The sequence below is a fragment of the Panthera onca genome, chromosome A1, assembly GCF_046562875.1.
Source record: "Panthera onca isolate mPanOnc1 chromosome A1, mPanOnc1 haplotype 2, whole genome shotgun sequence".
NCBI classification, from domain to species: domain Eukaryota; kingdom Metazoa; phylum Chordata; class Mammalia; order Carnivora; family Felidae; genus Panthera; species Panthera onca.
The window spans coordinates 106,976,780-106,993,552 of NC_138339.1; the positions used below are offsets into that span (position 1 = coordinate 106,976,780).

The 16,773-nt window shown below is 32.3% G+C and overlaps 1 protein-coding gene across 4 annotated transcripts in view; it reads left to right on the forward strand.

Moving 5' to 3' along the window:
* Positions 1 to 16,773, forward strand: part of ADAMTS6 (ADAM metallopeptidase with thrombospondin type 1 motif 6) — a 297,458-nt gene that overhangs the window by 221,356 nt on the left and 59,329 nt on the right. For all 4 annotated transcript variants that reach the window (XR_013556624.1, XR_013556625.1, XM_060635672.3 and 1 more), the window contains 3 exons: positions 7,051 to 7,184; positions 8,762 to 8,885; positions 9,424 to 9,504. Coding sequence is in view for 2 of the 4 variants with exons in the window: in XM_060635672.3 (XP_060491655.1) it covers positions 7,051 to 7,184; positions 8,762 to 8,885; positions 9,424 to 9,504 (339 nt within the window). In the remaining 2 variants the exon portion in view is untranslated. The remainder of the gene's footprint in view (positions 1 to 7,050; positions 7,185 to 8,761; positions 8,886 to 9,423; positions 9,505 to 16,773) is intronic.

Consider the following 16,773-nt stretch of genomic DNA (forward strand, 5'->3'; position numbering starts at 1 on the left):
CAAATATGAAAGAATATATAAATACATACAAACACACACATACATTCATACACATACTAGTAAAAATTAGTGTTTGCAAATCAAAGCAGGAAAATGCTTACAGTACTATAAAGTTTCCTGTAATAAAGTTTATATGTTAGTAAAAATGATCAGAAATCGTTTTTTAAAACCTAATTCTATTTAACAGGGTTTTTAGAAACCTAATTCTATTCTATTCTATTCAAGTCCTGGAAAGGATATAAATCCAAATAATGTTTTTGAGTTCTTGAGACCTCCTTGGGATATATGGACATTACATTATAATCATTTATAATCATTGCATATTTAGAATTATCACCCTAAAAACAGATTATAACAATATAAACCAACTCAAAAGTGGCCAGGAAAATCTGTATTCTTTCTTGGCCAAAGGCCAAGGATCTTCCCCTAGATTATTGTTATTCTTTTTTTAGTGTTGGGAAACATTTTTACCCTTTAATTTGGCATGTATCAAACACAAATTATTTAGTAAACACAAGAAGTTTTCTTGTACTCTCAAAATATAAATTAAATTTTGTTAGAATTTTCTCTTGGAAGAATTGAATACCCTTTTAAAAAACTTCAATGTTTGTTTTTTATTCTAACATCTTACTTTGAAAATTTTCCAGTGGAGCAGTATTAGAAGAATTTTACAGTGACATCTTTATACCCACCACCAAGATTCTACCATTCACATTTTAATATACTTCCTTTATTACATGACTAGTCATCTCTCTATCCATTAATCTATTTTATTTTTTAGATGAATTTCAAAGTAAGTTGTAGTCATTAATATACTTTCCTCTAAGTACTTCAACACGTATAGCATTAACCACAGTTCAATATTTACTTTTTTTGAGAGAGAGAAGATTATGTACAATGAAATGCACAAATCTTTTTTTTTTTTTTTTTTACGTTTATTTTTTAGGTAGAGAGAGTGAGACAGAGTGTGAGCAAGGGAGGGGCAGAGAAGAGGGAGACACAGAATCCGTGGTAGGCTCCAGGCTCTGAGCTGTCAGCACACAGCCCAACACAGGGCCCCAACTCATGAACTACAAGATCATGACCTGAGCTGAAGTCAGATATTTAACTGGCTGAGTCACCCAGGCACCCCTTAAATGAACAAATCTTAACTGTACTCTCCCTGAGTTTTGACAATTGCATGCACCTGTAAAACCCTATTGACATATAGAACATTCCCATACCCCAAGATTCTCATAGTCCTCATAGTCCTTCCCAGTCAATAGCTGCCTCTACCTATTTCCTCCAAGAGGCAAACCACAGTTCTGACATTTCTGAATCTATTACCATAGATTAGTTTTGTCAGTTCCAGAACTTCATATACGTGAAATCATGTCATATTTACTCTTTTGGGCAAGATTTCCTTAAGCCAAATGTTTTTGAGACCCATCCATGTTATTGCATGTATGAATAGTTTATTCCTTTTTATTGCTGAGCAGCATTGTATTGTAATAAACAGTTTGTTTTCCCTTTCTGCTATTGATGGCCACCTGAGTTGTTTCTAGTTTTCAGCTGTTCTGAATAAGCTGCTGTGAACATTTGTGTACAAGTCTTTTGTGAGCATATGTTTTCATTTTTCTTGGGTGAATACTTAGGAGTGGAATTGCTGGGCAGTAGGGTAGGTGTGAGTTTAGTTTTAAAAGTAATTGCCAGATGTTTTTCCAAAATAATGTACCATATTACACTCCCACCAATAGGTATGCTTGTTCCACATCCTTGCCAACATTTGGTATTTTCAATCTTCTGGCGGGTAGAAAATAATGTCTCTATGCAGTTTTAATTTGCACTTTCTGACCAATTATTATGTTACACACATTTTTTTGTGGACATTTTTATGTGCTTGTTGACCATTTATAAGTCTTTTGTAAAGTGTCTGTTCAAATCCTTTGCTTGTTTTTTAATTGTTTTTTTATCTTTTTATTCTTGAGTGGTAGTCATTTATCAGATGAATTTTACAAGTATTTTCTCCCATCTTTGGACCTTCCTGTTACTTTTTTTTCATGTTTTTTTTGAGAGAGAGGGTGAGAAAGAGAGAGAGCTAACAGGGGAGTGGCAGAGAGAGAGGGGGACAGAGGATCTGAAGTGGGTTCCGTGCTGACAACAGAGAACCCAATGTGGGGCCTGAACTCACAAACTGTGAGATCATGACCTGAGCCCAAATCAGTTGCTTAACCGACTGAGCCATCCAGGTGCCCCTCTCCTATTATTTTTTAATGGTGTTTTGGATAAGCATAAGATTTTAATTTTGATGAATGCTAATTTTTCAATTTTGTTTCCTTTTATGGTTATTGTGTTCAGTGTCCTATCTTAGAAATCTTTGCCTTTCTCAACTCAGGAAGATATTTTCTTATGTTTTCTTCTAAAAGCCACATGGTTTTGGTCTTTACATTTAGATCTACAGTCTAAAAATAATTTGGGTGTATGGTGTGTATTTGTAGTATGGACTCTATTTTGTTTCTCTGATCTATTTGTCAACAATAGAAATGCACAATGAAATGTGCACAAGGCACAAAGAAATGAAATGGCAGCAATACTATGCTAGTACCACACTGACCTAATTATTATAACTGCATAGTCTTGGACACAGGTAGTGTAAGTTCCTCCAACTTCGATCTTTTTTTCAAGAGTTCTTTGGATATTCTGAATGCTTTGCATTTCTATATAAATTTTAGAATTATTATTCATTTTTATAGAAAAACATGCTAGGCTTATGATTGCTATCATGTTGAATCTATAGATCAGTTGAGGGAGAACTGATAAGTTAACAATATTATTTTGATGCATTGAGTATTGACTTCAACAGTGAATTTATCAAAATGGTGTGTATATATATATATATATATATATCCATTTATTTTTATGTTTTCTTTAATTTCTCTCCATTATGTTTTATAGCTTTAAGTGTTAGTTAAGAAGTGTTGCACTTCTTTTGTTAAACCTATTCCTGAGTAAGTTATGGTTTTTGAACCTATTGTAAATAAAAGTTTAAAACATTTTTAATTATTTTCTCTAGTATATAAAATTAAATAGATTTTTATATATTAACTTTTTATTCTGTGACCTTTCTAAATTCCCTTCTTAGTTCTAAGAGTTGTCTTGTAGATTGTTTAGGATTTTCTTCATAAATAGTCATGTTATCTGGAAGTAGTGACTGTCTATAATAATCTTTATACCTTTTAATTCATGTTCTTGCCTTAATTCACTGGATTGGCCCTTCAGTACAACTGGTGCATGTATGATTATATGTGTTTTTCTTTATTCCGTTAATATATGAATTGCTTGATAGATTTTATGTCAAACCAACATTTTATCCCAGGATAAACCCCATGTGGTATTGATTTATTATCTTTTATATGTTATCAGATATAATTTCTGATATTTTATTAAGGATGCTTGCATCTATGTTTATAAAGAATATTGATTTGTAAATTTTTTTTTTATCATGTCTTTGACAGGTTTGGGTATTAGAGCTACTCTGGTTTCCAGAACTAGAATCCCTATTTATTTTGAAAGAGTTTGTAGGATTGATATTATTTCTTCCTTAGAATACATTTCACTGGTAAAACCACTCAGGCTTGGTATTTTCTTTGTGAAAAAAAAATTTACTACAAATTCAACTCCTTTAGTAGATAACTGGCTATTTAGATTTTTAAAAATTCTTATGTCTTAAAGGAATTTGTTACTTGCATATCCCATTTCTTGATAGAAAACTGATCATAACATTCTCTTACTATCCTGCTTAATATCTGTGGGCTCAGTAGTGATAAATGCTATTTCATTTCTGATATTGATAATATGTGTTTTCTCTCTTTTCCTTGTTCAATCTTGCTTGAGGTTTATCAATTTTTTTAATCTTTTCAAAGAATCAACTTTTGGCTTTAGTACTTTATTACTTTTTTTATTAATTTTTGTTCTTATATTTATTATTTTTAAATTTTGGGTTCATTTTGCTTTTCTGCATTCCCAAAACCTGATTTAAAAGAATTTTTTTTAATGTTTATTTATTTCTGAGAGAGAGAGAGAAACAGACAGAGCGTGAGCGGGGGAGGGGCAGAGAGAAAGGGAGACACAGAATCTGAAACAGGCTCCAGGCTCTGAGCTGTCATCAGGGCTTGAACTCATGAGCTGTGAGATCATGACCTGAGCTGGAGTCCGATGCTTAACCGACTGAGCCACCCAGTTGCCCCCCGCAAAACCTGATTTTTAAAAAAATTTCCTTTAGTCCAGAATCTTTTCTTATTTACATTGTGATTTCTTGTTTGACCCATGAGTTATTTGAAGTATGTTATTTTTATTTCCGAATAGTTGATATTTTCTAGATTTTTTTTTGGTTATTAATTTATAATATAATTCTATGATCAGAGAATACTCTGTATGATTTAAATATTTAAAATTAATTGAGATTTGTTTTATAGTACAGCTTATTGTTCATGTTGGTAATGTTCATCTATACTTGAAAAGGATTATTTTCTTCAATTGTTGGATACACTGTTCCACAGATATCCATCACATCAAGCTGGTTGATAGTGCTGTTTAAATCTTTTAAATTTGTTCTGACTTCCTCTTTCAGTTACTGAGAGAAGTGTGTTAAAAATCTCCAACTGTTAAAAATATGACTTTGCTTGTTTTTCTGTAAGTTTTTCTTCATGTAATTCAAATTGCTTTTATTAGGTGCATATACAATTGGGATTCTTTCATCTTACTGTAGGAGGGAAAGAAGTGTCTGAAATAATTAACAGATTTAATAATTAGCATCTAGATAATGTAAGCTTAGTAAATCAACCCTAAATTCATAATAAACTTTCACTGAAGGTAACTGGTAATGATGTGACCTTCCATTTGGAGAATCATCTTAAATCCCTTCTCGAAATAAATGCAGTACATCTTCTGAAAACTCACTGTAGCTTAGGAAGCTAAACACATCTTCAATAATAAAAAAGGAAGAAATGTATTCTTATTATCATCATCACATAGTGTAATGGTCTAAGGAATACATCCTTGGCATTTATATGTCCTACATATCAAATACTAACTTACATAATTAAATAACATTAAAATTGAGAGAACTCATGTTCTCTTTTTCAAGACAGATACACAAAAAGCTGCCTTAAATTCCAAAGCATTATAATAAAAAATGGGAAAAGAGCTATACTGGGTAGTAATGAAAAAAATCGCAGTAAAATTCATTAAAATTTAGAGTAATTTTATTAATGAGAATCTTACAAAAATAAACACCTTGATTATCAGCTCAGGAATAAATTATTTTATTTATTATTTGTTATTTTTGTGCTCAGTACAGCAAAGGTATCATTACCCTAAGTCTAGTAATAACATTGCAATTATATAGAAGTTCTAAAGCCTGTAGACATCAAAAATGGAAATAAACATAGAGTTAGGCCAGAGGTTGTCAACTGGCAGTTCAGGAACCAGATTTTACTTATATACATGTTTTAACCTCCACAGTATTTTTGATAACTTTGAATGAATTACTAAGAAAAGTTTTTATTTTAAAAATCTAGGTTTTCAGATTCTCATGAAAAAAATAGAACTTCTGACAATATTGGGCCATCTTCTTGCATTATACAACAATCAACTTTAACAATGATCTCCTTTAATGAAATGTTCTCTCATTTACCATTGTCTCTACCACTCAGTTGTCTTGTCTCTTTTATTTCACATACTTTCACCCTGCAAAAACCTGGTTTCTACTTTCACTAAGACTAAGCATGTCATTTTTTCTTTCTGCCTTATTTTCTTTGCTAGAAGTAGTCTTCTTTATTTCAAAGAGAAATCTTATCAGCATAATTAGAATGAAGCCAAGTGTTTTAAATGAAGGTTCAACAAAAGTGCTTTTAAATCATAATTTCAATCAATAGATACATATTTATATGTAGCTTTCTCATGCAGTGTTTTGAATAAAATAAATTCATATATATTGCTACTTTTCCAATATACTATGGGATTATAATATTACACTGCTTATTTTTTAAATTACTATTATTTATGTCCATTTTTCACATCAACCTTAAAAATACAAATTTCAGTGACAAAATGAAAATGATGACATTATTATATGCATTTATTCACAAAATTAAATTGGGTATTGTTTTATTTGTTCACGTTTAATGCTCCATGTAATATCTTTGATTTAGTAATAAGAATTACTCAAATCTAATGCTATAATTAACTTTACCTTTGATTTGCTTATCTCATAAAAATTTATCTCTATGCTAAAGCCATGTTTGTTGAATATGGTATGTTTAAACCAGGTACAAATTCAGAGGTGTTTTTGTTTTTGTTTTTGTTTTAATTTTTGTTTTTGTTTTACAAGTACCATATCCCTGCTTCAAGTAGCAGGGTTTTGTATCAGCTGCAGTTAACAAGGGACATATGTTGTAGAAATTTCCATTTATTACATGAAGTTATTGTGTCAAGCCTCCTCAAACTTTATTTTCTTAGTTTTTCTTTTAATGTTTATTTATTTATTTTGAGAGAGTGAGCAGAGAAGAGGCAGAGAGAGGGAGAGAGAGAATCCAAAGCAGGTTCCACACTGTGAGCATAAAGACTGAAGTGGCACTCAGTCTCACAAAATTTGAGATTATGACCTGAGCCGAAAGCAAGAGTTGGATGCTTAACCAACTGAGCCACCCAGGCACCCGCGTTTTCTTAGTTTTAAAAAAATCTTCCATTTCATCCATTTTTTTCAACATTTAGGTACCTTTACTGTGATCCCTTTTGACCTAAAATATATTGTTAAATATATATTGGAAATACGTGAACATTTTAAATTTTGAAACTGCTCAATGGATCCTCTGTCAAGTTTCACAAGCAATGAAAATAAGTGTGAAATTTTAGCAAAGAAGGAAAGAAACCTACACATCTGGGTATATAGTGACAGCATTATGTCTGTATAAATTGTAAATTTACTGTGGTTAATATGGGATCACCATATAACATGGTTTCTTACAAGAACCACTCCACATTTATTTCTCTTCTGCTGTATTTGTCCAGGTGGGGTAAAACCTTGCGCATTAAACTGCCTGGCTGAAGGTTACAACTTCTACACTGAACGTGCCCCTGCGGTGATTGATGGGACTCAGTGCAATGCGGACTCACTGGATATCTGTATCAATGGGGAATGCAAGGTTGCTCCAATTACGAATTTCACTCCTTTTTGTTGGGGCTTTTGAGACTTTTGTCTTCTTTTCTCAGATATTAGCTCTTAATTAAAACTGTGCTCAGTTTTAATAAAAGAGAGCTATATTTTAGAGAAAATCAGATTCCAATTAGGTTGACAGTACATATAAAGGTAGACTAGCCTATTCGTATTCAAACATCCTGTAAATGTGATTTATTTTGATGTTCTAGTTACATGTATAGTGATTGCTAAAGTTCTGAATATATTTTGGACTTTAGTTTCTATTATTTTGCTCTGTTTACAAACAGACTGCAAAGATGATAGGAAGAGAGGGAACAAGGATGCAGCTCTTACTCATATGGCTACCATATGTTTTCACTGGAAGATTGTTTGATACATTTCATAGCGTATTTTTTTTCTCAAAGTGTGAAGTAGCTGTGTTCCTCCTACTTTGCCTCTTTTTGAAGCATTTTGAAACACAATGGTTTTCATTATAGAGTTAGTCTTTACCTTATTAAAGCATTTATTTGAGAGAATTATCCAGACTAGTTGAGACTTATGGGACCAAATCTATGCTATTTTCCTAGACCTGTGTATAAATCTGATCATAATAAGAAAAGTCGCAAATACCACTGTCCTCGTAACTTTTTTTCTTGTTTGTCTTTATTTTATTTTAAAGAGAAGCACAATTCTAAGTCTTAGAAATTGAGAAAGAAGAGATAAACACATGATCTGTTTTACTTTGTGTCACAATTTCTTACAAAAGTTTCTGTCCTGGCTACTTGCATCCAAATATATCTGATGATCCTGTATGTGTGTGTGATTTCTGACAGTATTAATTTTTTTTTCAGAAAACAAAGACAAAAAGCACAGGTTTTATTCAGAGATCACATGCCTGTTATCAATGGCTATAGGTCATATATACAAATGCAAGTACCAAAATATGTACCAAAAATATATAAAAATCTACATTTCTGTGATTAAATGCAAAACTAAAAGGTAGAATTTCAGCTTCTAAAATCACATGCTTACATCTCCTTGTTTTTTATGACAATTTTAGTTAGCAAGTATAAACAGGTATTCATTTTTAAAGGTTTACCCAGGTTTGAATTCCACAACTAATCCTTGACACTAACAATTGGGTATCCAAAAGAGCCAGTGATTTAGAAAGGTCAAACCATAAAGCTCAGTCAAGACTCCTGCTGTTATTACCTTGTGTAGGACAATATGCCATTTTTCTTAATTCTTGCATTTCTTAATCGAAGGTATAAATAAGAGCCCATTGCCAACAAACTATAAAATATTTTAAGATTTGGAGCATGCTATCTATAAATGAAAAAGATATCTAGGTTAGAAATATAGACATACATTCCTGGGGAATCAAAAAATTTTTTTCTTTAAACTTACATGTTGCAAAATGTTAGCTAAGAACTTGCTCAAGGGTGAAGGAAAAAGTGGAAAGAGGAAAATATTTCCTGTTTTGATTTCCTTTACTGGAAAAACAAATCAGTTATATTTATTTGGTTAGTTATGGTTCCAAGGAATCCTCTTTATGACATACTGAATATTCTTCTCTGTTTTCAGCATGTAGGTTGTGATAATATTTTGGGATCCGATGCTAGGGAAGATAGATGTCGAGTCTGTGGAGGGGATGGAAGCACATGTGATGCCATTGAAGGGTTCTTCAATGATTCGTTGCCCAGAGGAGGTGAGTGTGTAGAGAGAACTCTTCCTCACACCTCTGATGTACTGGGAATAGCCAAAACACTTGAATTCTTCCCCACTGCCTTCTTTTTAAATTTTTTGTTTAGGCAGACAATGTTTTTTCCCCCAAATTGCTTTCAGTCTCTTAAGTATCAATTATAGATTCATGTAAGATATTTTAAGGAAATATTATTCCCTTTCTACTTGACTTCATTTAGCCTTGTTTTCCTAAGATGGAAATTCCCACAGAGCATTGATGGGAGGGCCATGTGTTGAGGAAAAAAAAAAAACAAAACAAAACATGAGCCAATATGATACATCTTGGGGCTTTAAAGATTATCTTGAGATATTTTAGATAAAAAGAAAAATAGATGTGTTCATGAACCCAAAGGGGAATTTTCCCATATTATGTAATTTTATAAAGTGTCAATCAAGTAAAGATTTGAAGAACAAGGAAACTTATTACTAAATGGTTACTAAACACTCATTTTCTGACCAAGGCTGCACGTGCTGCTTATTACTGCCTATCTTCTATGTTCCAGGCTATATGGAGGTAGTGCAGATACCAAGAGGCTCTGTTCATATTGAAGTCAGAGAAGTTGCCATGTCAAAGAACTATATTGGTAAGTAGCCTATATTGCTAGAATTTTTAAATTGCTGAGGAAAAGCAGCACAGTATCCTGCTGTGAAAAGACATATTGCTTGAGTAGAACACTTCCATGCTAAAATGAAGGAAGTTTCAAGTTTTATAAGACCACACATAAGAGCTAAACAAAAAAATTAGGAATTTATAGCTCTTCACTGGTTTGGCTATTTGATTTTTAAAAATCTGTTTCATTGAGGCATTTATATATGATAAAATGCATTTATTATTTTTTATAAGTGTACATTTTGAAGGGTACTGGTAAATGTATACATGTAAATTATAGATATGCAAATAAATATATAAGTAATTGAAGTATTTATAAATACTTTTATTTATTTATTAAAAATGCATTTATTATTTTTTATAAGTGTACATTTTGAAGGGTACTGGTAAATGTATACATATAAATTATAGATATGTAAATAAATATATAGGTAATAATAGAATTATTCATATGAATTATTAATATACATATGTTAATGTGTAGTTTATTTTTATTTATTCTGGAATTTCACATGAATGGGATCATAAAGTCTATATACTCTCATGTCTGGTATTTTTCACCCACGATAATGTTTTTGAGATTCATCTATATTTTTGAGTAATAAGTTGAGTGTATCTGAAGTTTATTCTTTTTTTTTTTTTTTTTTTTTTTTTTTTGCTAAATAACATTTCTTTGTGGGGACATACCATAATTTATGTACTCACTTATTGGATAATTGGGTCATTTCCAGTCTTTGACTCTTATGAATAAAGCTTCTTTGAACAGTTATAGGTAAACATTGTGTAGACATATATTTTCATTTCTTCTGGATAAAAACCTAGGAGTAAAATGGCCTGCTCCTATGATAAGTACACGTTTAACTTTATAAGAAATTACTAAACTATTTTCCAAAGTGGTTATTATCACTTAGATTCCCCCAAATGATATAGAAGAGTCTGGTTGCTCTACATTCTTGTCAATACTTGATATTGGCGGCCTTTTAAAATTTACCCTTGGAAATATCTTTTTTGTGGAGTGTCTCAACAAATATTTTGCCTACTTTACATTTTTTTCTTTTAATCAAATTATAAGGATCCTTTGTATATTCTACATACAAGCCTTTGTTCAACTATATGTTTTAAGACTACTTTTTCCTAGGCAGTGGCTTATTTATTCCTGTTTAATGGGTATTTCAATTTTCATGAAATTTAATTTATTAATTTGTTCATGGATTATGCTTTTGTGTCCTACCTTACAAATTTTGCCACCCTCAAGGTTGCAAATATTGTCTTCAATGCCTCTTCAAGAGTTTAGATATATGGCCCATTTTGAGTTCTTACATAAGATATAAAGTAAGTGTTCAATTTTTTTCATATGGATATTCAGTTACTATAGATAGCGCCATTTGTTGAAAAGACCATTATTTCTCCTATTGAATTACCTTGACACTTCTGTTAAAGATCAATTGAACATGAATGTATGCTATTTCTGTTCCCTCCCATTGATATATATGTCTTTGTCTATCCTTTCTTTTTAAATTTTTTATAGCACACAAACCAAGATGGGTTTTTCTTACTTACTTACTTACTTATTTATTTATTTCGAGAGCACATGAGTGGGGGAGGGGCAGAGAGAGAGAGAGAGAGAGAGAGAGAGAGGGAGAAAGAGAATCCCAAGCAGGTTCCATGCTCAGCACGGGGCTTGATCCCACGACTCTGGGATCATGACCTGAGCCCAAACCAAGAGTCAGACACTTAACTGACTGACCCACCCAGGCATCCCTGTGGGTGTCTATCCTTAAAAGATTGTATTTTTGTATTGTATTACAATACAAACTACATTGTATTAATTAATGGAAATTTCCAGTAGAATTTGAAAATTAGGAGCATTAGGTTCTCAAATTTGTTGTTCTTTCTCAAAATAATTTTTGCTTATCTAGGTCCTTTACATTTATGCATGCATTTTAGAATTAATTTGTCAATTTCTACAAAAAGAGATTACATAGAATGTGTAGATCAATTGGGGGAGAATTGACGTCTTAAAGATATTATTTTCCAGTACATGGAAAGATTTACCTGCATATTTATTTAAATCTTTATTTTTGTTCACCAGTGTTTATTTCTCAGTGTACGGGTCTTGCACCTATTTTTTTTCTTAAATCTACCACAAAATATTTCATGCTTTCTGATATAATAAATAGTATTTATATCACGAACAAATGTGGAATTTTGTCAAATGCTTTTTCTCTATCTCTTGAGTTAATCGTATGCTTTTTATTGTAGTGTCTCTTTTTCTTGATCATGCTAATGAGGGGTTTGTTAATTTTATTGATCTTTTCAAAGAACAAGCTGTTGATTTAAATAATTTTTTCTATTATTTCTCCATTTTTCATTACATGGATTCCCACTGTTGTCTTTATTGTTTCCTGTTTTTGGTATTCACTTTGTGTTTGTTATTTTTTAGCTTCTCAAGATAGATTATTGTTTTAAAATTTTTTTCTGCTCTAAAATAAGCATTTTGCACTATAAATTTACCACTAAGCACTGCTTTAACTTTATCCCATATATTTTGATACATTGTATATTCATTATCACTCAGTTTAAAATTTTTTATTTACATTGTGATTCATGCTTAGAAGATATTATTTAATTTCTAAATATTTGGGGATTCCCCAGATCTTTTTTGTTACTGATTTCTAGTTTAATTCTCATATGGAGAGAGAACATACTTTGTATGATTTTCATTCTTTTGTTGAGATTTGTTTTATGGCCCAGCATATGGTCTATCATAGTAAATGTTCCGTGTGCACTTGAGAAGAGTATATATTCCGGTGTTATCGGGTTTAGCATTCCATAAATGTTAGTTAGATTAAATCAGTTAATAGTTTTGTTGAAGTTTTCTATATTCTTACTTATTTTCTCCCTTGTTTAAGCAGTTATAGAATCATGTTGAAATCTCTTGAAAGAACTGTGAGTTTGCTTATTTCTCACATTAATTTGTAAGACTTTGTGTCATTTATTTTGCAACTTTGTTATTAGGTGTGTAGACATTTAAGATTATTATATCTTCTTGATATATTGAGCATTTTATTATCAAATGTTCCTCTTTATCCCTGATAATAATCTATGACCCAAAGTCTATTTGTCTGATAATAATATAGCCACCCAGATTTCACCCAAAGTAGTGTTTGCATGGCAAATCTTTTTCCATCCATCCATTTTTCACATGTAGATGTTTCTGAATTTAAAATGTTTCTTGTAGGGGCACCTGAGTGGCTCAGTAGGTTAAGCATTCAACTTTGGCTCAGGTCATGATCTCTCAGTTCATGAGTTCAAGCCCTGTATTGGGCTCTATCAGTGTAGAGGGATTCTCTCTCTCCTTCTCTCTCTCTGCCCCTCCCCCACTGGTGTGCACGTGCTCTCCCTCTCTCTCTCTCTCTCTCAAAATAGAAAACAAAACTTTGAAGAAATGTTTCTTGTAGACCACATGTGGTTGATTTTGATTTTTTTTATTGTGTCTAACAATCTTTGCTTTTTTAATTGCAATTTCTAGATTGGGGGCATGGTGGTTGACCAATTTTCTGTAAAAGGCCAGATAATAAATATTTTCAGCTTTATACGACATGCAGTCTTTCTCAGCTATTTACTTCTCCTATTGTAGTGTGAAAGCTGACACAGGTAATACATTAATGAATGAGTGTGGCCGTGATCCAATAAACCTTTCTTTACAAAACAGGTGGTGGGTCATACTTTGCCAACCCCTTGTCTGGATCATTTATATTTAATGTAATTATCAATATCATCCAGTTTAAGTCTACCATCTTGCTATTTTTCTATTTGTTTTATGTATTTTTATCCCAATTATTGTTCTTATTTGTCTTTTAGGTTAAGCACGTGTTTTATACCATTCCATTTGATCTGTACCAGTGGTTTATTAGTTATATAGTTTGTTTTATTTAATGGTTATGCTAGCATGTAAAAATTCACCTTTATCACAGTACACCTTCTAATAATGTTACGCCATTTTTGTATAATGCAAGACCCTTACAATAGTTTATATCCATTGTCTCCCTCCATCCTTTGTCTTATTTTTTTGAATACATTATATTTCTCTATATGTTATAAACTGCATAATACATTGTCATTATTTTAGTTTTAAAGAGCCAATTAGGGGCGCCTGGGTGGCTCAGTCGGTTAAGCGGCCGACTTCGGCTCAGGTCACGATCTCGCGGTCCGTGAGTTCGAGCCCCGCGTCGGGCTCTGTGCTGACAGCTCAGAGCCTGGAGCCTGTTTCAGATTCTGTGTCTCCCTCTCTCTCTGCCCCTCCCCTGTTCATGCTCTGTCTCTCTCTGTCTCAAAAATAAATAAACGTTAAAAAAAAAAAAAAAACTTTATTAAAGAGCCAATTACTTTTGTTTAATTTAAAAACAAGAAAAATTATTTTCTATTTACCTACATAATTACCTTATCTGGCATGGTTCCTTTCTTTGTATCGATTTGAGCATCCATCTATATATATCTTCTAGTTTCTTGTTACTATATTTGTTTTCCTTTAAAATCCTTGAGTATATTATAATAGCTGTTTGAAAGTCATTGCTAATTCCATAATTTCTGTCATTTTGGGTCTATTTCTTTTACTTAGCTTTTTCCTTGGTTTGGGCCATATTTTCCTGCTTCTTTCCATTTGTAGTAATTTTTTATTGGATGTTGTACATTATGAATTTTTTTGAGAGTCTGGATTTTGTTTTCTTCCTTTAAATAGTGTTAAATAACTTGTAGATGAGCTAATCTTTTGAGACTTGTTTTTGAGCTTTGTTTGGGTAAGTGCAGAGGATCTTTTATTCTTGAGTTTGCTCAGCCCTACTAAAAAAAGGCATGATTTTTCTTGTGTCTCTCCTGAATGTCTTAGTGGTTAAAACTGTGAATTCTTGCGCTGGACTTTTTCCTGCTTATGGTTCCCTAGTAGGATTTTTTTTTTTGGGGGGGGTCTGGCTTTGTGGAATTTTCTCCTATGCATATGTAGATTGCTCTTCAGAAACAGATTCCCTCTTTCTGCTCTAGATCCCTGGTCCTGCAAATTCCAACTCTCTTGGCCTTCCCAATGTCTGATCTCTCTCTTCTAGCTCAGTGAGACAACCATGGTTTGCTTGGGTTCTTCCATTCTACACTGACAGAAAGTACCTCTACCACTCACCTTGTTTATCTTCTTATCTGTGTCACAGTCCTGGGCAACATCTTAAGAACAGCTGATTCATATGTTTTGTGAGTTTTCTGGTTGTTTACATTTGGATGGCAAGTCCAGTACCATTTATCTCAACATGGGAAGATGTGGAAATTCTATTTATTTGATGTTTGATCCTTTAAGACAGATTTAAACTCTTCAGGAACCCCTGGTGAAAACCGGATGGATTCTCATTCCCCTGGAAATATTGCCTTTGACTTAAATCTTTGAAAACTAAGACTATATCTAGAATGCTTCTTTAGGTAGAACACTAGTATTATCTGGCCATTCCTTTATTTAAGAAAAAGTCTTTATTTTTATACTATAATTTTGGATTCTTTTCCATGATGATAAGACTCAAAAATAAGATTTCTAACATCAAATTTTTCCCTTTAATAATGATCTGTCATAATGCCACATCTCTTATTCAGTAAATTCTTTTTTTTTTTTAATTTTTTTTTTAACGTTTATTTATTTTTGAGACAGAGAGAGACAGAGCATGAACGGGGGAGGGTCAGAGAGAGGGAGACACAGAATCTGAAACAGGCTCCAGGCTCTAAGCTGTCAGCACAGAGCCCGACGCGGGGCTCGAACTCACGGACTGTGAGATCATGACCTGAGCCGAAGCCGGCTGCTCAACTGACTGAGCCACCCAGGCGCCCCTCTTATTCAGTAAATTCTTATTCAGTTCTTCTTAAATGCTTGGTATTTTTCTGGACTGTAGAATACTACCAGCAAAAGCAAGTTAGGATCCATTCATTAACTAGTTGAGAAAATGGGAAATGAGAGCTAAAATTGAAGGAGAATTCAAAGATTCTGGCAGTAGTGGGGTTGTTTTTATTTTTATTTTTACTACTTCATATTATACAGTCTCAGATATTTTATATAGTCTAAGTAAAATTGATGTGTTAAATGAGACAAAAACTACTAGAAGAATCAAAAATAAAAATGTCAAAGTACAAGAAAAATTTAAGACTAAATAATTCTTAAAATTGGTTTGTGTGTTCCTATCTCATAAGATTAATTCAATTTATTTTTGACAATTAAATGAATTTTCACAATATATATGAAGTCAAGAAAGTACAAGTAATTTGCCAGGCAGATAGGGTTGGAGGAATGGAAATAGTCTATAGTATTAAAGACACATGGCAGAGGTCCAGAGACTCAGAGGCTCTGTGCACCAGGACCCTTTTAGTTCCTTTTGGCCTGTTGGTTCATCTGGCCTGATAAAGTTTTTGAAGAAGGTATCATGCTAACAAAAAATTAAGCTGTCATGTTTGTCATTGTCAAATTGTGTAATCATTATCAAAATTATCATCTTATTTATTTATAGGTGTTTTTGTATAGTAGAGCTAATGACCCTTTTTCCAATCACATATTTTTTAACTTTTTAATTCATCATTTTTCTATAGAGGTTTAAAAAATTATGCATGCATATTTATTAAACATTCTTTATAGTTTCTGAGGTTTTTGTCATGCTTGAAAAGCTTTCATACCCCAATGTTATTTTTTTAAGTTCTCCCACACTTTCTTTCTAGCATTTTATTATTTAACTGTGTTTACATTTAAATACTCACCCATCTGGCATTTATTTTTCTCTCATGTTTTCATTGTTTTTATTGAAGTGAAATTCATATAAGAATGTAATAATTTTCAAATGAACAATTTAATGGCATTTAGTACATTCCAAAACATTTTTGTCGTGTCGAAAGGAACCCTGTGTGTCCATCAAGCAATTACTCTCCATTCCTCAGCCCCTGGCAACCACCGGTCTGCTTTCTGTCTCTATGGATTTACCTGTTCTGGATATTGCATAAAAATGGAAGCATACAGTATATGACTTTTTCTGCCTAGCCTCTTTGGTTTAGCATAATATTTTTGATAAATATTTTGAAATATCTTCCATTTAGCATAATATTGAAGCATGTGTCAATACTTCATTCCTTTTTATGGCTAAATAGTATTCCACTGTATTATATATGCCACAATTGGTGGGTATTTGAGTTGTTTCCACATTTGGCTATTGGAAATAGTACTACTATG